Genomic DNA, 26,697 nt, shown 5'->3' on the forward strand with positions numbered 1-26,697 from the left:
TGTAAGAAAAAAAATGCAAAAATTTATATTTTATTTGAATTCAAAAAATTTAAAATTGCTTTCAAATTCAGGAAAGTACCATAATGCAGGACCCCAGGGGGAAGCCTCATATACAGAGACAGATAAATTAAATGTATATACTGCAGACAAGCCAAGAAGGTGTGTAGATTACATATTTACAGCACTTGATGTTCTCTGAAAACCATATTTATACACTTTATTACATTTACAAAAAAGGCTTCCACTACCGTTTACCTACAATAATGAAAAAAAATTTACATCTTTTTTTTCTTTCTTTTTTGGTACTGTACAAACTTTGTATAATAAAAATATATCTCTGTACAAAAGATTTTTTTGTTGTTTTTAATTTTTTTTTTCCTCATGGGATGGTGATGGGTGTGCAGTGTGTGGTGTGAATGGTGGGTGAAGGGTCTTGTCCGCCCTGGTCCCTTCCAAGCCTCTGGGGGTGGAGAGAAAACGCCAGGGGGGGGGGGCAGGGCACAGCAGGGTGCCGGGGCCTCACCAGCCTGTGCTCCGGGGCATCTCCGGGGACAGGACAAAGGGACACACGAGGGGGGCAGGGGCAGGGCTGGAGGAGGAGTCCACTGGTTGGTCTGAAAAGAGTGTAAGAAGGGGGAAGGGAGCAGCCAAAGAGCTTCCTGCATCTGTGTCCAGGGAAAGAGAGGTGAGTGTGTGAGCGTGTCTGTCCGGACTGGTCCTCCCCCGCCAAGCGCAGGGATGCGTGACCCAGAGCGGCCAGGGCGGCCCCAGCCGCACCTGCCGGACATTCCCTTCTCACTTGACTCTGGCCAGTCTTTACGTGAGTCAGATCTTGTCACTGTTTCAACCCAGAATACGCTTCAGAGCCAGGTGTCCCTGTCACTCCATCCCCATACGTTTCTATTTGTCATTTTGAGATGTGATACGGACATCTGAGGCCACCGTGCCTCACATGCACACGTGCTTAAGCCCACAGGGACCGTCTCAAGGACAGAGAAAGTGGCTCTAGGTGTCACAGTTTGCTTCCTAAACTCATTAGATTCCCAATAATACTTCTATAGAATTCATTAATGACCCGAGCACAATGAAACTCAAAATAAATTAAGCCCGCTGGCAGGGAGCAGGAGGGGACTCGGCCTTCCCCGCTCCACCCTTCTGACTCGGAGCGCCCGGCCCTCTGCTGCGGTAAGGGGCCGCCAGCCTCAGGAGGCAGGGGCTGGGTCCTCGCCCCGATGCTGCCCAGGTGGAGCGGACAGGACCAGAGAGGACACACGGGGCCCCCGCCTGGCCATCAGCCCGGGCCCCAGTTCTGTAGGCGCCTGGTGCTTCCTGTCGTCTGTCCCCTCTAGACCTGGGTGTCCGGCAGGCCGTGTGGCGGACTGTGGGGTCGGAGCCACCTGGGTTTGCACCCCGACTCCACACTTTGCTGCGGCTTCATCTCTTCACGTTCTGGGCTTCTACTTTCTCTTCTATAAAATAGGAATAATAACTTATGTTTTGGGTGGTGGGCCTAGAAATGAGACCCGAAGTGTCAGGCACAGGGAAGAAACTCACTACACTGTAGGCATTATCTTTTGGCCCCTGGGGTAGGCCGGCTCTCCTGTCTCTCCCAGCACCCCCCGGATGCCGCAGGCTTGGCGGCCGTCTGGGCCACAGACTTGTTTCTCTTCTTCGACAATTGACAGCCAGACTTGACCTTGGGCTCCAGGCCAGATTCCTCGCCCTTCTTTCCAGCACTTCCCAGTACCCAGAATGACATTAATTCAATGGGGTTAGAAAGCAATAAAATTACGTTGGAAAAATAAACTGGTTTCCAAACTGTTTCTTAAGACGTTTTTCTGTCCTTGGGCAATCCTGTCTGCAGAGGGCTGGTCTCCGCGCACCGAGCGCCGCGGATGCACCGGCCGACAGTCACTGGGTCCAGACAGACGGGGCGGTGCCGTGGGTTTCAGTGCTGTTGGTGCCCCCTCCTCACCTCTTCTCTGTGTTTGTGGGGAGCAGGGCACGAGGCATCGTTCACACCCATTTCTCTCTTCTAAGCTTCTGCGGTCTCTTCCAAAGGCTCAAATGAAGGAGGGGTGTGTGTGTGTGTGCACGTGCTCAGGCCCACACACACGCGCCCACAAGCCTCTGCTGCTGGGGATCCATAAGCTTCCTTCCTCCGTCTCGGCCCCTCTTCCTTTACTGCCCCAAGTCAGGGCACAGTGGGAGCTCTCTCGGGGTGGCGGGTGCAGAGGGCGGCAGGGCGAGGGCCGCGTCCCAGCAGGAGCAGACCCGGCGGGGGGACGATGGGCACTGGGCACTGTGCTCAGGGGAGCTACTTCCTGTCCCCTGGAGAACTGGGAACAAACAGATCACACCAGTTGGTCAAACAAGAGAGGCAGTGGGTGGGAGGGGAGGGGAGGGAGACCAAAGGTGGCAGGAGCAAAGCAAAGAAGGAATAAAGGGGAAAGAATGGAAGAAAACTGGGTGCCCGATCCTTATCTGTGATTTTTAATCTTTCTAAACTGAGGGTGGGGTGTAGGGATCCCACCCGCCCACAGCAGAATGTGCATTTCCCGCAGGTCGTCTTTCTCCCCGGACAAGCAGGGCCGGCCTATCCGTTAGGCACAGGGGTCCCAGGGCCTAGGGGCTGCCTTGCTTTTAGGAGCCAGGGGAACGTTTTAGTTTCAAAATCAGAAGGAAAAATGAGTGTAATAATAATGTGAATCCTGCTTAGATTACACTCATCTTTAGAGGAGTTACAAAGCATCATTTCCGTGTATTTTTGAGGGAGGGCGGGGCCCATGAAAGCCACAGCACAGCCCTGCCCCCCTGCCCCTCGCTCACTGACCCCGGGCCTCAGCGACTTCCCCGTGTGGGGTTTTTCTTTTAACCGCAGCTGTTCTTGTTAGGCATCATTTGAATTTAACCCCACCATTCATTTTAAATGTAAGTGTGTCTGTTCAGGGTGGTTTTTATGCTCCCGGTCCCTGAGCCCAGCAGCACCTTCTCTGTTCCAGGGCCGGGCAGGCCGGGTGCCAGCGGAGCGTCGCTCGTGGAGAGCTGTGGGCGGGCGAATGTTCGAGGCCCTGGATGCTGGTGAGGGGCAGGCTCAGGGCAGCCTAGCCGGGGAGCCCCCAACCCCAGGTCACCCAGATGGCACACAGGCACCGGAGACCCAGGGGAACCCCAGACACGGAGTGGGGGTGGGGGTGGGGGTGCAGGTCATGGGACATTCTTGTTTTCCCCCTATACTGTTCAATCGTTCTGCAGCTCAAAGTTCAGAATCAATACTGATCACCTGTAAGGCCCGATTCATGCTGTCAGGGGAGATTTTACCTTTTCTTTTCCATTTGCAAGAGTTCTGAGTAGGAAAATGTCAAGACAGAGCTTAAAGATGAAACCTCAGAAGGATTCTGGCATGTTACAGTGATCCCCCTGGAATAGCTTCTCCTTGGTTCAGTATTTGTTTAGGACGGATGTTAAGGACGCACCCACAGGTCCACGTCCGCCTCCCGCACCCCCCTCACCGGCTGCTGGAGGCGGGGCTCTCGGTGGCGGTGGGGGTGGCAGCCGGGCCTGGTGGCTATACGGCCGTACACACTGTGCTGACTGTGAACTCCGCCTCGGTGGCCATGATGTCTGTGGGCTGGATGTTGCGGTCGTACATGGGGTTCTCAAATGTGGCCCGAACGTTTGTGTTCTCGTGGCCAGCATAGCCATTGAACGGCACTTTGGGTCTTCTCCTGGGAATAAGACAGAGAGTGACCAAGACCTAAAAGGAGGACAGACTCAGGGCTCTAAAGCAGGACCGAGGGGAGGGAGGTTTCAGAAGGTCACCGCTTTCCTGAGCCAGGAAGGCTCTGGGCGGTTGGGGCTGGGGACAGGGTCTGGCATTGTCTCGTCACCCACCCGGCCCCCGTGCCTCCTTCCTTCATGTACCTGTGCTTGTAGAGATAGAGCACAAAGCCTGCGATGATGAGGGCGATGAAAGGCACCAGGATCGCGGCTGCCACCGAGCTGCTGTTGGAAGCAAAGTGGCGGCCGATGGACTCGGGGTCTGACTCCAGCAGCCTGAGGTCTGCAAGTCCCAGAGCAGAAACCTCGGGTCACAGACGCGGCCTGAGCGCGCGGCCCCTAGCGGTCACCACTGGGAAGTGCGGCGGGGGCTCGGAGGCTCGCCCGCCGGCTCGGCCGCCTGCCCGCCGCACCCCAGGCCTGCCCCGGGAGGGGGCCCACAGGCGCCGGTCAGGTCCTGTGCAGAGGACCGCGTGCAGTCCTGGGACGAAGCTGCGGGAGAACCTGAAACTATGTCGCAGAATAAAATCTTGAAAGGGTGCAGCCCTTTAGAAGTTTTGAAATTTCGTTGGGCCATAGAGGCTTTTTGTCACATGCAACCTTACAAGGAAGCCAAAATATGAAACGGATGCATGTGGACCTGCACTGGGGGGTTGGGAGAGGGCCCACCTAAGTTTCTGCCTCTGGAGGGTCTCCCCTCCTTTGCCTGCCCCCCCCCCGGACAGCTCAGAAGAACTCAGTAGGACACCACTGCCCCTGGGAGGTGTCCCACCTAACCCAGGGGCTGAGGCTCCGAGAGGGCGGGTCGTTCTCAGGAGAAGGGAGTAGCTGTGAAGCCAGAATAAGAGCTCGGGTTTCCTGAGGTCTCTCCAGTGTTTCAGGCTGAGGGGTCAGGTGTCTGAAGGGCTGCTGCATGGAAGAGAGAGGGGTCTTACTGTGAGTGGAGAAGCAGGGTGGAGTGGGCACAACAGGGAGGCCGATTTCCACTTAAGACAGGAGGAGCTTTCTGAAGGCCAGAGCTGTGAGAACACGCAATGGACAGCCTTGGCGGGCAGGGGGCCCTGGAGACAGCACCGTGACTGCCTCCTCCCCTGCAGGACCCCCAAAAACCAGGACCCCTCCCCCATCAGAGCCCGAGGCTTGGCACCCAGAGGCTCGGGGTCCAGGCCAACCTCTGGAGTGAGGGTGCTGGGCCCTGATGGCGTGGAGCATGCAGGGCAAAGGTGACGGGGAGGCAAGGGAGGGAAGCCTCACTGACGCTCAGTTTCCCCACCTGTACGACGAGGCAAGACCAACCTCTGGGACATGCGGGAGGAAAGGACAACACGGACAAAGGCACCCCCGAGGACCCCACGTCTCAGTGCTTAGGGATGTCTGGGTGATGCCCGAGGGCTGCCAGGTATTACTGCGGGAGGCTGTGTCCGAGAACCAATGTCCCTTAAGCTGGGGGCTCTCAGCTCAAAAGCTGACAGTGAAACCGGCAAAGGCTGAGTGTATTACATTCTGTGCTTATTTCTGGAGAGTTATTCCATTACTTTTATCAGAATCTCAAGGCATCCCGGATCCAAAAAGAGTTAAGAACCTCCGTCTTAGACTGTGGATTGTCACCAACCCCGTCCTCTGCCCCAGTACCCGTGAGGTCATGCTTCCACACCCATGAGGTTATGCTTCCAGGGGACAAAGGCTAGTTACCAAGTCTTTGAAAGCCGAACTGCCCAAAGCCGTGGCCCTTGACGGAGCCTTGGTAGATGAAGGTGCCTCCAGAAGACTCTGAGGAGACCTGTGGTGGTGGGAGCGGAGAGAGCGGGCTGGGAGGCATGCTGGAAGCCAGGCCGGCGACACTCAAAGGCGCGTGTTGCCAGACACTCCGGTTTCACCCTCCACTTTGCCCTGACACACAGACAGTGGCTGCCCACTCCCAGGCAGGGGCCGAGCACGGGGCACCAACTGCGGGTAGGAGGCAGGGAGGCGTCTTTTTGTATTTTCCACTGGCCAAAACATTTAATCTGTGCTTCAGCTTCTCATTTGTAAAACAGGAATAATAACAGTACCTCTGTCTCAGGGTGGTTGTGAAGATTAAATGAGTTAATATAGATAAAGCACTTACAACACTGAGCAGGCCCCCGATAAGTGTTAGCTGGTATTACTGCGATGAAAAACTGACTTGTAGAGCACCACGGGACAAACCGAACCGTGGTTAAAATGTACCTAGCGGATTTAACAGTTTGGAGGGTTCATCGCAGTTCCATTAGCTATAATTTTTTTGGGGTAATCGGGGACATAACTCCTTCTTGCTCCCTCTGCCACTTGCCTCCATGATGCCGACACTCAAACAAGCTGGCTGTGGGCTGCTCTGCGCAGGGCGTGCTCTGGGGATGCTGGCACTACTGGTGCACCTTCCAACCATGCTCCTTCCCCAGGGAGGAGCCTCTCCTGTCCCCTCATGAGTGGGCCCGATGGTTGGCTGTCATTGGAGGCAGTTGCTCCAGCCACCCCTAGCCCCTGGCTGGCACTGGCTTCATCTCTCAACTTCGACCCTTGTTCGCTCACCTCCGGCCACTCTCCCAGCATGGTGGAGCCTGTTATCCTGGCAAGCTCCTGGACGACTACTACTGAAGCCAGTCAGGGCCTGGACAGCCAAGAGGGTCCGTCCACAGGATACTCTCGAGAACAGCAAGGAACTAACCGTCTGCGCCACCCCTGGAGAAGCCACTTGCTTCTTATGTGTTTATAAAGCAAAGTCACTAAAGCCACAGTCCTCCACCCTTTAGTCTTGTCCTGGGGGATGTACCCTGACCCCTCAGCTCTCTGCTACTCTGGCCACCATCCCTCTCTCCCCTTTACACTCTTCTAGCTTCAACAAGAAGCTAGCAGGGAAGCCAAGGATAAGACAGGTGACGCTACACTCAACTCCACTACGGGTGAAAGTGGAAGGTGTGGGCAGAGGAGCAGCGCTGCAGACCTGGCTTCCATCTCATGAATGCCCTGGAACTTGACAAGCCCTTCCCACAAGGGGACTCGAGGAAGCTCTACCCTTCCCCAACGACTTGGACTCCCGAGCTGTGCTGAATCACCCACCATCCGCATCCTTCACTGGACTCACCACCTCCCAGCTCCCACCACACCATGACCTCCGACTTGCTGAATTCACTCATACACCGCTGACCTCCAAGCCCTGGCTCTAGGCTCTAGCATCGGAACCTACTCCATCCCGCTCAGATGTGCTGACCCTCCGGACTCTCAGCCTCCTCGCCCTTTTTAGCTTTTCCTCTGCTCACTTCACTAGCCAGTGGGGACTCCCTCGCTCCTAGTTCCAGCCCTAGAGAAAACCTCCTTTCAAGTTTCCATGTGGATCCAAGGGTTTCTACCCTCTCCTCCCCTCCTCTTTCCTGCCAGTGATCCCGGAATCGGGTGGGCCCAGGGCACGGGGAGTTCAAGGGCTGAGTGGGATCTGCTCAACTTACATGCCCATCTAGAGCCCAGTGATCATCTTTGAACTTATTCACGAAGATCTCCACAGGCCCTGTAATCTGGTACACCTGGAGCAGGAGATGGAAATCTTCTTTCTTGTAAATTCCTGGGAAAAGAGAGTTCAGAGGGTTCACCTGAAAGACCTGGGAAAATTTCAGAAAGCAAGTTTGTGGGTGTGAGCGTCTGAGTGGGATTTCACATGCAGACATCGATCTAAATACTCCATGAATAATTAACTGTAAGTAGGTAAGTATGGTGCTGCTGGTGATTTGTGCAGGCTGACTGTGCACATGTGCAAGAATGTGCATGGGTGTTAATAAACAGTGGGTCACCGGCCTGTGGCTGGGACCCGGCTGACACGCGCATGTGTGAGAATAGAGTGGAGATGGTTTGGCATACGTGGACAGTTAATGTGTGAGTGCTTAGACTCCAGTGCGTGCAGGGATGCGTGAGTGACGTACCCGGGGTTTGGGAGTGTGCTCAGGGCTCCCTTAGAGAAGAGTCAATGTGAACATTTGCTGTGTCCGTGTGAGCGTGAACGAATGGCTGTGTGTATCACTCATGCACTCATTTATCCAGCCACCTACTCAATAGACACTTTTTCTACATATTTAGTTTTTCTGACTACAGAAGGATTGAAAATTGGGGAAATTTTGGAAAATGCTGAGAAGCATGAAGAAAAAAACATCACTTTTGATCTCATTACTAAGAAATAACCACTGTTAACATTCTGGTGTAATTACTTCCAATTTTCTTTGTTATAATTTTTTTCTTTTAAAAACTGGAGTCGCATTTTAAATGCCTTATCATGGATGTATTTCTTCCAAAATTGACATAATATTTTATCCAGCAGATAAGCTATAATTAATATACCCATGCATTTTTAGATATTTCCATTTATTTAATGTGAGTAGCCCTGTAATGTGAACATCTTCTATTTATGTGTTTGACTCCATCCATAATTATTTCTTATGATAAGAATTCTTAATTAATGGGTCCAATCATCTTCAAGGACCTTGATACAAATTGCCAGACTGTTTTCCAGAACGGTACTGTTTTCTACTTTGACCAGCACTAAAGTTTATCACTTAAAAACAACCCCTTAGTTGGAAAAGTAGAAAATGACATTTTGTGTTTATTTTGATTTTTTTTGATTTCTGATGAAAAATATTTTTCTCTTGTTTATTGGTTGCCTGTACTTTGGCTTCTGGGGTTGTCGGCCCCCATTTCCAGTTCAGTTTCAGGATACGAGTCTCTTTCCTCTTTATTTCTCACAGTCCTTCGTATGTTCAAGTTATTGATGTTTGTCATTTAGCCATTTCCCTTTAGTCCCTGGTGCTTTTATCACGTAAACAAAGATGAACAGACATTGCCTCCCCACCCCCCGCCCCTGCCTAACAGACAGGTCTGGGCCTCCCATGACAGTACAGCGTAATGACAGCAGACTCATCCTTGCAAGGGGACTGTGCCCATCCAGCCTTAGTGACCCTGGCTGGCACCCAGGCGGCCTGCTCCTCACCAGCCAAGTGCAACTCCACGCCGCTGTGGTCAATCATGGTGGCGTTGACCTTGCTGCTGACAGCCTGGAAGCCGGTCACTCTGAGCATGGCCGGCTGCTTCTTCCCCTGGTACTCATAGGCCCCTTTCCATAGGGAATTCTTGGCAAAAACATCCCCAGGAACTAGAGGAATTGAGAAACAGACACGAGAGGGACTTGAAGGTGTGCTGACGGAATTGAGGCCGCCTGATGACTGATTCCAGTTCAGTCATGAGATTGTTTTCCAGCCTCTAACCCAGGGAGGGTGGTGGAGTGCTCTGGCTCTCCAGTGATCCTCTTGGCTCTCGGAGTGAATGAATGGAGGGAAAGGGAAGGGAGGTAGATAAGAAAAATGGAGAAAACAAATAAGAAAGGGGGAGAGGGAACTAGAGAGGAGAGAAAACCAGTACGTCAGTATCGTGTGGGGTCAGACAGATCTGGATTCTCATCTTGGCTATAACTTACCAGTTGTTTGGTCAAGTGCAAGAGCCTCAACTTCCTCACCTGTAGGACTACACCTGGGGGCCATCCACCTACCTCATCAGAGTTATTGTGGGGGTTCAATGATCTGATGTTGCAAACTATTACTCATAAAAGCACCTAATGAGTGGTAGAGACTAAAATTGTTATTTATCCTTACAGTAATTCTCTATAATCCCTATTTTACCAAAAGGTAAACTGAAACTCAACAAGTAGAGTCTATTTGCCCAAGGACACAGTTGTTCAGTGACCAAAATGGAATTTGAACTGAGTTTATGACACCAAATCTCATCTTGCTTCCTGTATAATGCACATACTAATAAAACTGCAGGGTTCAAGAAAGGATATGATAATATATAATAATTTTGCATTGGTCAGGCCGACCTGTAGCTCTGTGTCCAGTTATGGTCATCACACTTTGAAAGAATCAACACCTGTCTTAAACATATAACCATTTCCAGGAAGCCCTACGGGTAGGACCTAGGTCTGTGTCTATGACCACACACTGGCCGGGCTGTGCCGGAGGAGGTGTGGTTGATAACTGATGGCTCCGGAGCTCGAAGCTCTGGACATGTCTTTGGAAAACCTTGGATCCTTCTTCTGGGTGAGATTTTTGCTTCCTTCAGGCTCACTTCCTCCTGTAGTCTGCCTGGGGTTGGGAGGTGGGAGGGGAAATCTGTTTGGCTCTATAGGTGGTTTTCATGCCCTTCCAACAGATACTCAGAGACTCATGTGCATGTTTCTGGGTAACTAGGTGAAGGAAGCAACACGTTTCTTGAGCCAAAGACCTGGTCCGTAGGTACCTGAGGCTTGGGTGAGTGGCGGCTCCCGCGCGGTGTTGATGGGTCTCCCACTGGGCCGGACCTCTGCTGGGGAAAGAGAACGGGGGAAACTGGGTCAGCCTCGGGCCTACATTCTGTTGGAGACATAGTGGCTGCTTCTAGGGCAGGGTTTCTATCTTTTACCTCTGAGCTCTCCATGTCCAGCACAGGTACGCACAGTGATAATGCTCAATAAATAGAGAAAGGGGGAGGGAGGTCTGTGACCTCGTGTTAATCCCGAGGGATCTGTGGGTGGGTGATGTCTTATCGAGGTTATATTATGCATAAGGCGTTATTCTCGTTTGGTGCAATAAAGAGATTTTCTCTGTCTGATGACTAAGTACCATCCTGGGAGAGTGTTGAAGCTCAGGCAGAAAGTAGCAGAATAAACCTTGGGATGGCTTCACTACGTGCCTCTTCAGACTGTCCTGGTTTCCTCTCCTAGAGACTCAGTGCCTCAGAGAGGCAGAAGCAGGGCCCAGCTCCCGGAAATCACATGTCTTCCTTCTCATTTGCCCTCCTTCACTCAGGCTCGGCTGGCACCTTTGGCCTCCCCCCCGGAGAGGTTCACCAGTGGGCACACTCACCCAGGCAGATGGGTGGTTTGCCTGTCCAGCTGCCATCTGCTTTGCAGGTGCGGTGCTCGGAGCCACCCTTGAGGGAGAAGCCCTCCTGGCAGGAGTAGATGAGTGTGTAGCCCATGGAGGGCAAGTCCAGGGCCCCAACGTTGGCATGGGTTGGCGTCTCTGGCTGCTTGCAGTGGTGGGCTGGACGAGAGGAAAGACAATGTTGGACCTGGGGAGAGGGGGGGTCTTCAGGAGGTCTTTTGACTCTTCCCCTGTTCCTGGGAAGAACATTCCCTTCCTTTCCCCTCAGGCCCCTCTCATGCCCAGCACCCCCTCTCCACACCTCCCCACCTCCCAGCCCTGCGGTCTACTGGAATGGCCAAGGTGGAGATCATGTGGACACTGGGATATCACCCCGGGAACTGAAGCCTGCAGCACTTATCCCGAGGGAAGAGGGGTAATTTTGGTCAAAAGACTGAGATCTTCCATCTTGAGGGCTGGCTTTGGTAGTTGTTAGTTTCTGCCACCACTGGAAAGTTCTTTCTTTTTACTTTGCTAAGGCTTAAGAATTGCCTTCAAAGATCAGAACGGTTTTTATGTGAAAATGTTTTCTGCGAGTCCCCAAGGAGTGATGATGACAAAGACCAATATTGGTCCCAATTAAAAGTGTGAGCTCCCTGCCATTCAGAGCATGCCAGTGTGTCCTGGCCGCCCGGCCAGGAGGCAGCGTGTTGGGCCGCAGGCGCCGTCTGCACTCACGGACACAGTCAGGCGGGGTTCCGCTCCAGGTCAGGTTGGGGAGGCAGGTCCTGGTGGTGGAGCCCTGAAGCAGGTAACCTTTCTGACAGCGGAACAGCACTGTGTTTCCGACCTGTGGCAGGACGGAAGGTCCTATGATCACCTCCATCCAGTACCGCTTCATACCCGTCACCGATCACTGACCGCTACTTTCCCACAACCCACCTCCTACCCCGCCACTGCTCCACCCGCAACACCCTTCTTCCACTTCTCTGCCTGTTGAGCCTCTATTCTTTTTTTTTTTTTTAATTGATTTTTATTTAAGAGAGAGAGGAAGGGAGAGGAAAAGAGAGAAACATGGATGTGAGAAAGAAACACTGATGGGTTGCCCCCCATATGCACCCCGACTAGGGGCTGAACCCACAACCTGGGCATGTGCCTGAGCGGAAATCACACCTGCGACTCTTGGGTGTACAGGGTGATGCTCCAACCGACTGCGCCACGCTGGCAGGGGCCAGCCTCTATTCTTAACCCCGTTTTCATTCCCTTATCAGCATTCTGAGTGATAGTCCAAACGGTGGATCAGTTCGAGTCACCTTCCAGTGGGGACTCACTGGCATTTAGAATAAAATCCAAAATGCTATCCTGGCCGCAAGGCCCCACATGACCTGGCCTATAACTTTCTCTCTTCGAAAATTATTATGTGACATTTGATGCATACAAAAAAATATATGTAGACATGAACTGTAATAATAAAATGGACACTTTAGGTTGAGCCCACTACTCAGCTTAAGAGCTAGAACATTATCGGCGAGGGTGTGTGTGCTCCTTCCTGGCCCCTCTCAGTGGTAACCACTACCTTGAATTCTGTGTTTTAACTTCCTTGTTCTGTTAAAAAATAATTCTATCACATATGTGTACATACACCTCTAAACAACGTGAGTTTTTCTTGGTTTTAACCTTGATAGACATACTATCATACCCCTTTGCCTTTTAATAGTGTGTTGCCGAGATTCACCCACACTGGGTAGGGCTGGTTCACTGGTTTTCATGGCTGTATAAGAAGCCATCGTGTGACCACACATTTCCGTTTCCTGGTAACATGTGCAAGAGCGACTCTAGGGTTGGTTTCTAGGGTTTGAAATTTGGGGTCCCTAGAATGTGTGAATGTTTAACTTTGCAAGACAGGGCAAGCCGATTTTAAATCTAGCCTAGCTCTGGCGCCCTCCTCCTCTTTCACTTGCTCCTGACTCACTGGCTGGCCTGCTCCCCCGTCCTGCAATCTGCCCAGAACTTCCCTCCTCCGTGCTCCTTAGCACTGGCCGCTCCACCCGCCAGGAATGCCCCCAGCTCTGCACAGGGCTGCCCTTCTCATCCTGGAGGCCGCAGTGCAAGTTTAGGGGGGCTCTTCCCTCACTACGCTTCCTAAAATAGGAGCCCACACCGTCGCACCACTTTATGTCACCTCGTGTGCAGTGGTCATCACTCTCACAGGCTGTCTTGTTAATGATCACCAGTCAGGGCGCTCCCTTAGGGCAGGCACTGGGCCAGTCTTATTCCCACTGGACTCCTAGCATCTAGACTAGTTCATGGCAGTAAATAAATGAGGTTCCTTGGCTAGATCCCAACCTGTCATTTTCAGGTTAGTCCCTGATATTCCCCTGGGCACACCTGGGCTCCAGTTAAGAGTCCTGCCTTGAACACACCCCTAGTTTCCAGCTTCCTGTTCACAGTGCCCCATCCCAGGCTGTCCAACTCCCCTCCTCCTCCTGAAGGTCATTCTGAGCTGGGCCCATGGGGCCTGCACCCTATTGGGACAAGCCCCCTGGGCCTGGCCTACCTCCCGCCCTGTCTGAGCCCAGTGTCTGTGGGCAGGGTATGGGCACCCTGAGGGCTCAAGGTCCCTCTGTCCCAGTTCCGTATTTGCACAAAGGCCCCGCCCCAGCTACACGGGGCTGCGGGGAAGGGTTTGCGAGGCTGCGTGTGATCTGTTTTTCTGCTTTGGCTTCTCAGACTGGAGCGAGCTCCTTTTGTCCCAGAATGGGGTCCGTGCAGCCCACTTCCAACAGGCAGCGTGCTTCTTTCCTCCAGCTTCCAAGGACACAGCCCCCACTAGTGCTGTTCCAAGCAAGGTCCCCAGGCCTCCTGAGGCTGACAGTGACAGGAAGGGGCAAGAGGCAAGAAGGCCCGATCCTGGCTGACCCCATTACCTGGTAGCCCTGGGAATTGTTCTGTATCCCGAACTGCGGCATGCCGGGGTCTGCACACGTGGTCAGCGTCGGGTCTGGATCGCAAAACAAAGAGGCCACACGGTCACTGAAGCTTTCCCTGCCTCCGCTTACTCCGAGAAACAGATGTAGAGCAGAACACAGAGCCACGTCCTGACGTCCCTGCCTCTTGGTATTTCCACCCCTGAGCCATATCCTGGCTGACTATACAGTGCTCTGGAGCATATTAACTCTGGCTGTGTCACGTCCTGATCCAAGAAGCTCAGAGTAGGACTTGTCACCTTTACAGATGAGACCCCTGAGCACAGGGAGGGAAAGTCATCATCTTGGGCCCACAGCTGGGACACTGTGCCCCAGACCACCTCTCACCTATGCAGCTGGGCTGGGTGCCACTCCATGTCCCATCTGATTGGCAGAACCTTCGAGGAGAGCCCACCAGCACCAGAGGGGGCTGGCAGGAGAAGGAGACGGAGGACCTGTAGGAGAAGCCTCGGTCCTCTCTCCTCCCACGGGGCGGGACACCAGGATCTCCGCAGAACACAGCTGGGAAGACGAAGGGAGAAAGGCAAGTCCAAGTTGCTTCCAGAACCTCGTGCGTGACCCCACGGTCCCCATGCCTACCCCCGCCTTTGTTCTTTGTCCGCTTTCCTCTGGGTTCCGCCTGAACTCTGGAGACGGGGGCTGCTCAGGGTAAATGATAACACCTGCCTCATGGCTGCTGCTGTGTCTCCCTCCTTCCCAGAGTCAAAGTGCTTATAAATAATCATCCAAGTAACGGAGAAACACTACACTGTTTTGTCCCCCCCCCCGCCCCCATTTTCATGCTCATTCCCTTCTGGTCTTTGTTTAGTGCTAGGTAAATCTGTGCGTGGCTGCAAACAAATGCTAACTTAGCTTTGTTCACTTACTATCTTGTGAACATTTCCCAGGTTTATGACAGCCTTATCATTTATTGGCGACATAATTCTGCAATGACTGGTTGTACCATTAAACTTTATCATAACCTTTATATTAGGCACTTTCTATTATCATAAAATTACATGTGGCCTTTCTTTTATCTGTATTATTTTCTTAGGGGAAATTCTCCAGGCGTGGACTTACATCTAAAGGTCTGAGTGTGATCGTGGCCCCTGATGTATACGGACAATTGTCTTTCCAAAGGGTGTGCATTTACACTGCAGTAGGTAGTGTAAGGAGTGTGCTCATTTCATTCAGATCTTCAGAGTGTTATTAAAAATGGGCTACCGAAGGCAAAGTTCCCCAAGACACCACTTCAAGCACGAAGAACATTCTTTAGGCTATGCTAGATGAGTGCGTGTGTACAGAGTCGTGAGGTTCATCATAATACGCAAATAAAATGACAGCCTGGGCCCTGGGAGCTGGGGAGTCTAGACCTGACCGAGCAGAAGTCAGTCCAAGGCTGAGCTGATCAGAAGTCACTGTATCTAGAAAAAGGCAACTCAAAAGATAAGAAATACTAACAGATGACAAAGAAACAGCAACTCAGTCTTGCTAATAAGCAATGTGGTGCCAATTAAAATAATGATGTACCTTTTTAAGCTCCTCAGTCTGGTAAATATTTTTTAAAAAAGGGAAAATCCATTATTAATGAGCATATAAGTCAAGAAATACTCTCATAAACTGCTGGAGGGAGTGCAAACTTGGACACTTTCTAGAAGACAGCTTGGCAACATGTGTCTAGACAGGTAGAGTGGATGTCTGTGGACTCAGGCTCATTCCTAGGACTTTACCACCAGGGTAAAGAAATGCTGTTTTCAGGGCTATTTCTTGCAGAACTGCTTCTAACAGGATTAAATGGGAGAAAACCAAATTTGTCACCAGTAGGGGAAGATTGGACAAGTTGTGGCATCTACAGCAAGGAAATTCTTTAAACCATTAAAAATGACCTTTCTGTATTGATAGAGAAAGGTGTTGCTGGCCTGTAAATGAACACAAGTCATGAACTAGTATGTACAGCACGATTCAACGCTGTTCATAGGAAATAGTATTCCTATTGCTGTTCGTGCAAAAATGCAGCGTGACTGACGTGGAGGCAGGGCCGTGGCCGCCTTTGGGAACTGAGAGTTCAGGTGATCGTCACATTTTCCTTTATATTTTCAGCTATCACACAAATTTTTGATGATAACTGTAATTCATTGCTAAGAAGCAATTCAGCTATTTCTCAAGAAGAAACGCATGGTTTCTAGCCCAGACTCAACCCCAAGGCTTGCTGCGGACCTAGTGCTGCCTGAAGGTCTGGGAAGGTCTGGGGGCTTGACCGCGCCCCAAGTGCTCCCTTTCCTGGGGCCACGCTGAGCTGCTGGCCCTCGTCTCGTCTCTGCTGAAGTTTCCCCATTGGAAGCAAACTGTCAGTGGCACCCAAACAGCATCATGAGCAGCCAGTAGGTTTGCGCAGCATTGGACAGACGCCGAGTAGACGGGAAAACAGGCCCCATTCTTCGTCCAAAGCACAGGAGCTGGGAAAACGTCCAGAGCCAATTCACGGGCTGTGACAAGAATGAGCGACCCGGACCCTGCTTCTCCGGGACTCGGTGAGAAATGAGCCCTGAAATGGCCTTGGGCTCTTTGGGACACAATTGGCCCAGGCAGATAGGAAGTAAACTCTGTTACTGGAAAGTCGGGAGTTCCCAGGAGTCTTTCTGTGCAGGGTATTTTCCGTTACGATGGGCCCCGGATGGCTGGGTACCACTCAACCCAGTGAACAACTTTCGGAATAAGAAACCCTTCCCTCGCTTCTGGCTTAATTTCTTCCATTGGGACTCCACACAAAGTCTGTAGCAAGGGCTCAATTTATTCTCATTTTCTTTCTGTAAACTTCCTTCCTCCTTAAATAGTGTCTGACAAAGGTCCTCCCTGGTTTGGGGGTGGGGTATCTGTTCTAGAACTTCTATCAGCCGAGCCCTGAGGGAAGGGGAAGGAGCCAGCAGACAGAAGGCGCTAAAGAGCCCCGGGAGCAACTTACGGAAACACTGAGGCAGCTCTCCAGTCCAGGATCCGTTTCCCTCGCAGGTGAGCACCGCAGGCAGGGAGAGCTGGTACCCCTCCAGGCAGGCATAGGTCACGCTCGAGCCCCACATGAAGTCAGACCCCACCACCTTCCCGTTGGGGATGAGCTGAGGCGGCTTGCACATGATGGCTGGGGGAGGTGAGACCAAAGCAGGCTGAGTTCTGGTGCTATCCCAGGGACACCAGGCCCTGGTCACCAGCACGGATGTCACTGGCTACCCTGCTTCTGGTAGGAGTCTGAGCTGAGCAGGAGGAGTCAGGAATGACCCCTCTTACTTAGGGAGCTCTGGTCTTTTTGCTCCTTAGGGTGTTATTGTTCAAGTGTGACACCCACCCCTCTTTGCATGGCCCTCTCCTCGATGCTCAAAGCCCAAGCCCCATCTTGGTACCTCCTACTCCCCCCTCGCAGATGTTCAGGGACCAGTCCTCACCCTGCACACCTCTGGTTAAGATGTCAGGGCTCTTCCTTGTCACCCTCCCTTCTAGACACCAGAGGCCCACGTCTCACTTCTGTATCATCTTTGGCCTTCTGTCCACGCCTGCAGCCCTCAGACGCACCTTTGCAGACTGGCTTGGTACCATTCCACGTCCGGTCCTTGGTGCAGCTCAGCACAGACACCCTGTGAGACTCCATCATGTAGCCAGGGACGCACTGGTATGTCACAGTTTTGTTGTACCTGAAGTCACTGCCCAGCCGGAGGCCATTGGCTGGAACCCCGGGGTCAGCACACTTTATGACTAGGACAGGGAGATACAGCATTGCTCACTCCCAGTCCACACCCCCCCTCCCCAGTATTCCAATGCCACCCCCATTACTCTCTATAATGTCCAGGAAGAAAAACTGTGAGATCAGGAACGCCCTGGCCCTCCCAGGCCCCCAGGTGGGCACTGCCCAGTCTCCCTGCAGGGGTCCTCATGCAGACACTCTCCTTGCTCATACCATACTCTGCACCCCAGAAACGAGGGCTATGAAGACCATTCTTCTTATTCAAAGCCCACCCCTCCAAGAGGAAGTACCCAGAGGGCTCAGTTCCTAAGCGAGGCTGGGACCCAGGGAGAGGGGTTTCCAGGTTGAAGAGCCTACGATGTGCTAATGAACCACAGAGATCAGTGGGCAATGAAACAGAGATGTGTGTGCATCTTACCACCGATTCTGCCCAGGAGGCCTCTCTAGGGCCAGGGGCCTAGAAGCAGGGTCTGATGACCTGTGCAATGGCCATCCCTATGCTATGGTATCAAGTGAGGCTGGGGGTTGGTGAGCTCTGGCCATGGAACAAAAGTGAACTTGACATGGGATTTCAGATGGAGCCTGACATCCAAGACTAGGACTGGGAAAGGCAGAATGCTGTCAGACTCCCTTATCACGTCCCTCCATCTGGGCCCCACAGGGACTCGTCTTCCAGGGAAAAGGGTCTGGGGCTGCCCTGGAGATAAGAAAGGGGAGCAGTGGGGCTACAAGATGCTTGAGAGCCAGGCCAGGGTGGGGATGAGTGCAAGGGAGAGAGGAGCCGACAAGGATGGTGCATGGTGGCAGCGTTAACGTGGAGAGAAATCAGGCTGGGCACTGGGGGTTTGTTCTACAAGAGAAAAAGAAAGCCTGAGGAATTGGCCAGAGCCCGAGGAACAGCAAATCCACGTCTCACCCTCTCTGAGCCTTGTCCTCTCCGAGGTAAAGTGGGGCTGGTAGTAGCTACTTCGTGGGCTGTGGTGAGCATCCAATGGCATAATGCATATCAAGTAAAGCACTTAGCTCAGTGGCTGCCACACAGTAGTGCTCAATAAACAGACACTATCTGTCTGAGTCTCATTCTGGGCAAGTCCCACCACTGCAGCCAGCCTTCCCAGTCTCCCACAGACAGCCTTCGACTCTGACACGGAGGAGCCCACTCCTCTTGGCCACCGTTTGCCACGGAGCCCAGGGGACCTGGGTTCTCACCTAGGCACTCTGGGTCACTGCCTGTCCAGGTGCCATTGACCGAGCAGTGCCGGCTGAGCAGGCCTGTGGCGTAGTAGCCTTCCCGACACTCATAGACGATGGAGCTGGAGAAAACCAGGCCGTCACTGAACACGACTCGGGCATTGCTTGGTGTCCCGGGGTTCCCACAAGAGATCACTAGGAAGCCAAAAGACCAAAAGAGCACATTACTCACCAGACAAGGGTCCCCTTGGGGGACCGAGAATTGCCCAGAGTGGGATCTGTGTGCTACATAGGGACCCTGTGGATGGAAACGCCTCTCACACGCTGTCACGTCTGATCGCCTCACTCTCCGAAGGGAAGGAGAGACCTGTATGATTTTTTCCTAATTTCTAAAACATAAGGACTATATCTATTATTATTATCACATCTAAAAATCTAAACGATTCCTGCCTGGCCAGTGTGGCTCAGGTTGAGCGTTGTCCCATGCACCAGGAGGTCACCTGTTCGATTCCCGGTCAGGGCACATGCCCTGGTTGAGGGCTCAATCCCCAGTAGGGGGTGCGCTCTCTCTCCCTCTCACTTCCTCTCTCTGAAATCAATAAAAACATAACTAAAAAAAATTAAACAATTCCTTAATATCTCTCAATACCTAATCCATGCTTAATTTTCCTTAATTGTCTCATATTTTTTTCCAGTTGATTTGTTTGAATTGTGATCCAAACGAAGTTCACATATGCCATTTGGCTGGTGTGTCTCTAAGACTACTGGGATCCAGAGATGACTGGTCCCTCTCCTGTGATTTATCTGTTACAGTAACCAGGGCACCTCATAGGGGGTTTTGTGCCTTTTCCATTGTGTCACATCAGGAGGCACAGAATGTCTGGCTGTTTCCTTGTTCCTGATGTCGAGGCTGATGAATGGGTTCTGGCACGAAAAGTTCCCATTCGTTCATCCCTCAATGGTTTTAGTAGCAATTGATGACTGTTGACTAGACTCCCTATTTTATTAGGGGACAAAAAAGGGAGATATTTTAACTCTATAATTCTCTCTGCATTCGCTAGACTTCTTTAATAAATAAAGAACATGCCCGTCATTAAATATTTGCTTGCCCTGAAATACAATTCATACAGGAAGGCTGGATAATGCCTGATTATTTTTTTCATCAGACATCAGGACAATAAGTTGGTTCCCTACCAAGCTCCAAAGGTGACTGACAGTCATTTGCACTCATGGATTTATTTACTATGTCACTATTATTCTTATCGTTGCTCAAGTTATCCCAACTTTGGCTAGTGGGAGTCTTTTCTTGACTCCACTTGTCTGTGGTACCTTCCCTGCTGCAGTGACAAGACGCTCCCAGTTCACCTTTCTGTCTCCTGCCCTGTCCTGGAAACAGCTATTTCTCCAGAGAGCTCCGGTTATGTTCAGTGGAGAATGGATTTAGAAACCATGGTCTCGGGGTCAAGGGTGCTCATTGGTTCTAGACTTTTAGAGTGGACAGAGCTGGGAAAATAACTTTCCAAACTGAAAATACACTATGAGCTTATACTGATATTACCAATCCACGTTTAGGATTAAGAGTTTTTCCTTAACTTAAAAATTTTTATACTATCTCTCTTTTATGCTGAAAATTTTGGTTCTTAATGACAATAAATAATTTTAATTTGCTTTATCCATATATATTGTGGTATTATATATGCAATAGTTTCAGAGTAGTAATACCAATATTATTACTTAACAGTATTGCTAAACAGTTTAAGGCTTCATTGCAGTTCTCTTTGTCCTTAGGGTATATATAGTTAGATTTCTTTTCTTTCAAGTTGGTTGAAGTAATTCTCTGGGTTATTAAATCATCAACTTGACATGTAGTTAAATTCATTAGTTTCCATTTTGATTTTGATACTTAGAGATTCTTTTGTCATGGTCTCTTTCCTTCGCCTGGAAGCTCCCAGAGGGAATGTCTGTCTGTTCTGGTCACCGCTGTGTCCCTAGCACATACGACAGTATCTGACACATAGTTGTTGAATGAAATTATATGGGAAATAAATGAATAAATGGGCTAAGCTTGGTTTATCCCGCTTTCCTCCCTTCTCAGGTGAGGGTGGGAAATAAGTTTGTCTTTCTATCACTCATGAAGATGAACGTGAACTATCTGTTGACATCCACCCTCCACGAGGCCCAGGGTTTTATCTGCGAGCGAGCAGGCGCCGGGGTGGGCCGAGGGGAGAGCAGAAGGCCACACGCGTTACCTCCGCACTCGGGCTGCGCGCCGCTCCACGAGCTGTTGGCCTGGCAGGTGCGCTCTGACGACCCCCGCAGCGCGTGGCCAGCCTCACAGCTGAAGCGCATCAGACTCCCGGGGGTGAAGCTATCCCCCAAACGGATGCCGTGCACCGGGATCCCAGGGTCACCGCAAATGCCCGTGCTGGTGCCTAAGGACCAGAACCAAACAAGCGCCGTTGTTTTTAGCATGGAAGGAAAGGGAGTGGGGGACTAGGAGAGAGAGACACCGGGCCGCTGGTAAGAGGAGGCAGTGGGCCCCACGCACGAGGGGGTGAAAACTGACTGTGTCTAACCCGTTACCCAAACAGGCTCCTGCCTTACTACTCAGCAGTCAAAGAGCAGAAAGGTCTGAGGTCACGGGTGAGTCCCTGGGGACCACCCAGCAAGGGAAGAAGGCAGGCGGAAGGAAGGCTCTCTGCCTCCTCGCCTGCGCCAGCGTGGACGTCAGTGGTCCCAGCTGGCTGCATCTCCTCCCACTCCCCTTTCCCTCTTTTCCCCCAGTATCTGCTGATTCCAGAGTATCCTTCCCGTTCCTAGTCCCGCCAGCTTAGTCCCGATGCTCAGCATCCTCTTGCCTGAACTATTGCAAGAACCTGCTAACTAATGTCCCTTCCTCTGCAACCCTCCCTCTCCCGTGTCTTCCATTCATCCTCGGACCCGAACAACGGGCAACCGCCAGTCATCGGATCTTGTCTCTTTTCTGCTGAAACATCTTTGCTGGCTTCCCACTGCCTGTAGGATAAAGCCCAAGCTCCTCAGCACAGCTTCATCTCCTCAACAGCTCAGCCTGAATCCTGACCCTTTAACTGAGGATTCCCTCTTCACAAATTACACGGTACAGGTGAGCTCTGGATTCAACGGCTGAGACCCTCTCATCTCATCTCTTGCTTTGCTCCCTTCCTCCGGCTACATTTCTGCATTTATCTGGGTTCTGATATTGTACAAACCCGCCCAACCAACACCTTTCACAGTATGGAGATGTGTGAGACACATCACTGGGTCGGGACAGGCCATGGGTCGCATGAGAAAGGCAGGGGAAGATTAAGGAATAAGTGGCAACTGCATGAAAGACCAAGTTTCCAGCTGATGCGAAGTGTTCCGCCTCATGAAGCCACGTGTGGGCATCAAATGGCAACGTCTGAATGACCGCATTTAGTTTGTGAGAGTAAAGAAATGTTTAAATCATGTAAAACCCACCACTGGCCATTTTCGTCTCTTTCTCTCAATCCTGGAATTATGAGAATAGCATGTTCCCCACTCTGTTCCCGACCAAGGAAGGGGGATTCATTCAATCTTCAAATCAAACACTTAAAAAAAGAGGGCCCTTTGAAACAGTGGCTAGTGCTTTGCAAATTTCTCCTTTCTGGGGAGACCTACCTAATATATGGTTTGATATTCTGGAAGTGCCCTAAATTTTGGGAGAAAGGATCACCTGGGAATCTCACACTGTGAGAACGGCTGTATCCTATCTAGTTTGCAATCTCTTGGCTGTGTGAACTTGCCCAGAGCTAAGGGGATGAAGCTGGGCTCAGACCACCACGGGCTGAGGTCCAGATGGGACCTCTGATAGCTCTGCTCTCTCTGCCTGTTAGGGACGAGATGAGGGTCTGAAAGGTCTGCCTTCCTCCCGTCCTCCTAGCACAGTCACCCCTTGGGACTCGTCCACCTCCCATTAGCCAAGCGTTCCCTCGGACCCCTCTCCCCCACGCCAGCCCCATACCTGAGCAGTGGGGCAGGGAGCCTGTCCAGTGTCCGTCCAGCCCACACATGCGGGTGGCGTTTCCCACCAGAGTCCGCTTGCCAGTGCAACTGTAACGCACAACCGCGCCCACAGTATAGTTGTCCCCGGACATGTGGGAATGGGGCGGGGAGCCCGGATGGCCACAGGACACCACTGTGGGGAAGAGCAAACATGTGAGCGTGGAGCTTTCTTCCCCTCCCCTTTGAATCTGAACTGGCCTTGCCGCTTGCTTTGACCACTGGAATGTGGTGAAAATGACATTTGACCGGCTGTGGCCTGAGAGGCCTGGCAGCTTCTGCCTTCATTTTCTTGGAATCCTATCGCCACCATGTGAGGAAGTCTGGCCTAGACTACTGCATGGTAAGAAGTCACGCGGAGGCAAGGACCATCTGGAAAACACCACAATGCCCTGGCTGACAGCCGGCACCAAGTTCCCTGACATGTGAGTGAGACACCTTGGATCTTCTAGTCCCCATCAAGTCACAACAGCCAATAACAAGTGAAGCAGAGGTGCACTGTCTTCACCAAACCCTGCCAACTGTAAGCAATAAAATGTGGTTACTCTAAGCTACTACACTTTGGGGTGATGTGTTACATAAGAGATAACTAACACAAAGTGAACATGACTTTGGAGGTCTCGACGGTGAGGGGTTGTGAGCTGCACTGGGAAGAATATGAGCTGCGGTCTCCAAAGGGCCGGCGTGGTGCACCGCCTGCAAAGACGCCCGCCGCAATTGCTCCCGCCCCTGCGCCCGTGAGCGCTCCCCGCCCTAAGGGTGGGCTCCGTCATTTCCCCTCCCCTCGAACCTGGCTTGGTCTTATGATTTGCTTTCCACAGAATGCGGTGGCACGAGGTTTTGGGAATTCTGAGCTCTGGCCGTAAGATTTTATCACTTCCTCAATCTATAATCAAAAACTTTGCTCTTGCCAGTTTGGTTCAGTGGTTAGAGCGTTGGCCTGTAGACTGAAGGGTCCTGGGTTCAATTCCAGCCAAGGGCATGCACCTCGGTTGCAGGCTCAGTCGGGGTTTGTGCGGGAGGCAACCAATCCATGTGTTTCCCTCACATCGATGTTTCTCTCTCTTTCTCATTCACTCTCTGAAAAGCAATGGAAAAAATATCCTCGGGTGAAGATTAAAAAAAATAAAAATAAATAAAAATTTTTTATCAAAGAAAGCCCAGGGCCAGTTAACTTCACTTCTGAATTCTATCAAGGTTTTACAGAAGAATTAACACCAATTTTTCTCAAAGTACTCTTAAAACTAGCACAGAGGACTCTTTCCAACTCATTCTGTGAGGTCCATATTACCCTGATACCAAAGCCAGACAAAGACATCATAAGGAAGAAAAACTACAGACCAATATCCTTTATGAACATAGTTGTAAAAATCCTCAATAAAATACTAGCAAACCAAATCCAGCAGCATAATAAAAGGATTATACACCGTGACCAAGTCTGATTTGTTCCAGGAACACAAGAGTGGTTCAACATATGAAAATTAATCAGTGTAATACACCATATTAATGGAATGAGGGGAAAAAACCCCCACATGATCATCCCAATAGATTCAGAAAAATCATCTGACAAAAATCCAACACCCTTTCGTGATAAAAATGTTTAATAGGCTCGGAATAGAAGGGAATGTCTTCAGTCTGATCAAGGGAATCCACGAAACCCCACAGCTAACCGCTACAGACGGAAAGCTTCCCCTCTGACCAGGAACACGACTAGGGTGCCTGCCCTTCCCATCTCTATTCAACACTGGCTGGGAGCTTGAGCCGGGCAGTGATCTAGAAAAAGATGTAACAGGCACCCTGTCCGGAAAGGAGTAAGGAAAACTATGCCTAGTCACAGGTGACATGACCTTGGTGACACTGCATTAGGCTGGTGATTTGCAGCCGGGGCGCTGCAAGAATTTTTAGAACATGCAATAACCCGACTATTTAGTCAGGGGCACTGACCCCCTTTCCCTCAGATTGTCAAATAAATAAATAGACAACAGCCAGCACAACAACAGAAGCCTGGTGTGAGTGAATCAAAATTATAGTTCTTTTTGGTCAGATCGGCAAAAAATATATTTTTTGGTGTGCCAAAGAATTTTAGTAATTAGCTTGTGTGTGCCATGAGGTGAAAAAGCTTGAAAATCGCTAGATTAGGCAATGGTTTCTTAAACACTCCACCAAAAGCACAAGCAACAAGAGAGAGTCAATAAAGGACATTATTCAGAAAGTGAAAAGATAATCCACAAAATGGAAGAAAAATGTTTGCAAATTATGTATCTAGTATGAGTATAGTATCCAGAATATATAAAGAACTGTTAAAACTCAACAATATAAACAACTCAATTAAAAAATGGGCAAAGAACTTGAATAGACATTCCTCTAAAGACGAGATACTAGTGGTCAATAAGCACATAAGACGATGCACAACAACACAAGTCATCAGGGAAATGGAAGTCAAAACCACAATGAGATACCACCCAGCCCCATTAGGATGGCTATAATGAAAAAGATGAACCATGGACAAGTAACGTGGAGAAACTGGAACCCTCATATGCTGCTGGGAGCGATGTAAAATGGTGCAGACACTCATTGGAAAACAGTTATCTTCAAAATATTAAAAATACAGTTACCATATGACCCAGCATTTCTACTCCTAGGTATATATCCAAGAGAACTGACAACATATGTTCACACAAAAACTTGAACATAAATGCTCATAGCAGCATTATTCATAACAGCCAAGAAAGTGGAAACAGCTCCTATGTCTATCAGCTGAGGAATGGATAAAGAAAATGTGATACATCTACACAACAGAATAGGATTTGGCCATAAAAAGGAATGAAGTATTTGATAAATGCTATAGCATGAGTGAACTTTGAAAACCTTATGCTAAGTAAAAGAAGCCAGTCTCAGAAGGCCATATATACAATTCCATTTACATAAAATGTCCAGAATAGGCAAATTCACAGACAGAAAGCAGATTAATGATACCAGCGGAGAGGGCAGTGGTGGAGACTGGGAAGTGACTGCTAAAGGGTTTCCTTTTGATGTAATGAAAATGTTCTGGAATTAGATCATGGTGAGAATTGCAAAACTTTGTGAATATATTAAAATCACTCAGTTATAGTCTTTGAAAGAGTAAGTTTTATGGTGTGTGAATTATATTTCACTAATAGAAGAAAAACTGCAAATGGATTAAATCTTCCAAAAGAAGCTGGTTATTAATTCAAGTCCAGGTCCGCCTGCCTGAAGAGTCCGTGGCATTTCTGCTTTAGCCCTTCAAAGAAAGGACCGTGTTGTCTTCTGGGAAAAGCCAGGAAGGGGTGAAACGGAGGCAGTGTTCCACCAGGCGGCCAAGTCTCGAGGAGAGAACCCTGAAGGCTGCAGAGGCCGGCGGCAGCCCTAGAGGGGGAACAGGCCTCCAGCCAGGGAGAAAGAGAGCATGTGAAGGGGTGAGGGAACCTACCCAACAGGGGCCCAAGATGGGCTCTGACATTCAGCCAGAGTGACCATCACTGTGAAGTAACACACAGACACACAGACACACAGACACATGCACGCACATGCACACAGAGGGGAGTACAGTTCTTTGACATGACCCATCCTGCATAGGTGATCGTTTGGAGTAGACGACACCTACTTACAGAGACACTGGGGACGGGGGCGGTCCCATGTGCCATCTCCCTGGCAGCTGAGCACCGGGGTGCCCAGGAGGTAGAAGCCATGGTTGCATTGGTAAGACACCGTGGTGCCATAGCTGAACCTGTGCAGGCCGCTGGCATGGACTTGACGAACGCTGTGTTCTTGGTGCCCAGGGTCTGTACAGTTGATGACTGCAATGGAACGGGACAATTAGATGCAGGCTAATTGCATATTCATCTGCTTTTAAATGAGAATTCGGAAACCCAAACAGGCACATGATCCCAGCATAGCAAAATTTCTAGGCTGAAATAGGCAACATGAAGCAGATCCGGCCTGGGAGGGTGAGCTGGTCCTCAGGCTGGTACTTTTCGCACCTTGATCACCAGTTAAGGGACTCATTCTCGCATGTCCAGCTCGGTATCAGCTCACTGAGAAGCCTTCCCACCTCCTCTCAGGCTGGTTA

The 26,697-nt window shown here is 50.7% G+C and overlaps 1 protein-coding gene across 1 annotated transcript in view; it reads right to left on the bottom strand.

Moving 5' to 3' along the window:
- Positions 1–14: 14 nt before the first annotated feature.
- CSMD2 (CUB and Sushi multiple domains 2) overlaps positions 15–26,697 on the bottom strand; it is a gene marked incomplete at its 5' end in the record, with an annotated part of 488,286 nt that continues 461,603 nt past the window's right edge. The window contains 17 exons of the mRNA XM_081146285.1: positions 15–2,339; positions 3,513–3,728; positions 3,925–4,063; positions 5,473–5,560; positions 7,245–7,357; positions 8,771–8,932; positions 10,072–10,134; positions 10,677–10,856; positions 11,415–11,526; positions 13,604–13,677; positions 13,991–14,164; positions 16,605–16,778; positions 17,207–17,386; positions 18,585–18,761; positions 20,816–20,998; positions 22,570–22,743; positions 26,237–26,425. Coding sequence (XP_081002411.1) covers positions 3,569–3,728; positions 3,925–4,063; positions 5,473–5,560; positions 7,245–7,357; positions 8,771–8,932; positions 10,072–10,134; positions 10,677–10,856; positions 11,415–11,526; positions 13,604–13,677; positions 13,991–14,164; positions 16,605–16,778; positions 17,207–17,386; positions 18,585–18,761; positions 20,816–20,998; positions 22,570–22,743; positions 26,237–26,425 — 2,342 coding nt within the window. The 3' untranslated portion in view covers positions 15–2,339; positions 3,513–3,568. The remainder of the gene's footprint in view (positions 2,340–3,512; positions 3,729–3,924; positions 4,064–5,472; positions 5,561–7,244; positions 7,358–8,770; positions 8,933–10,071; positions 10,135–10,676; positions 10,857–11,414; positions 11,527–13,603; positions 13,678–13,990; positions 14,165–16,604; positions 16,779–17,206; positions 17,387–18,584; positions 18,762–20,815; positions 20,999–22,569; positions 22,744–26,236; positions 26,426–26,697) is intronic.

This window comes from Miniopterus schreibersii (assembly GCF_964146895.1).
Source record: "Miniopterus schreibersii genome assembly, chromosome: 8".
NCBI lineage: Eukaryota > Metazoa > Chordata > Mammalia > Chiroptera > Miniopteridae > Miniopterus > Miniopterus schreibersii.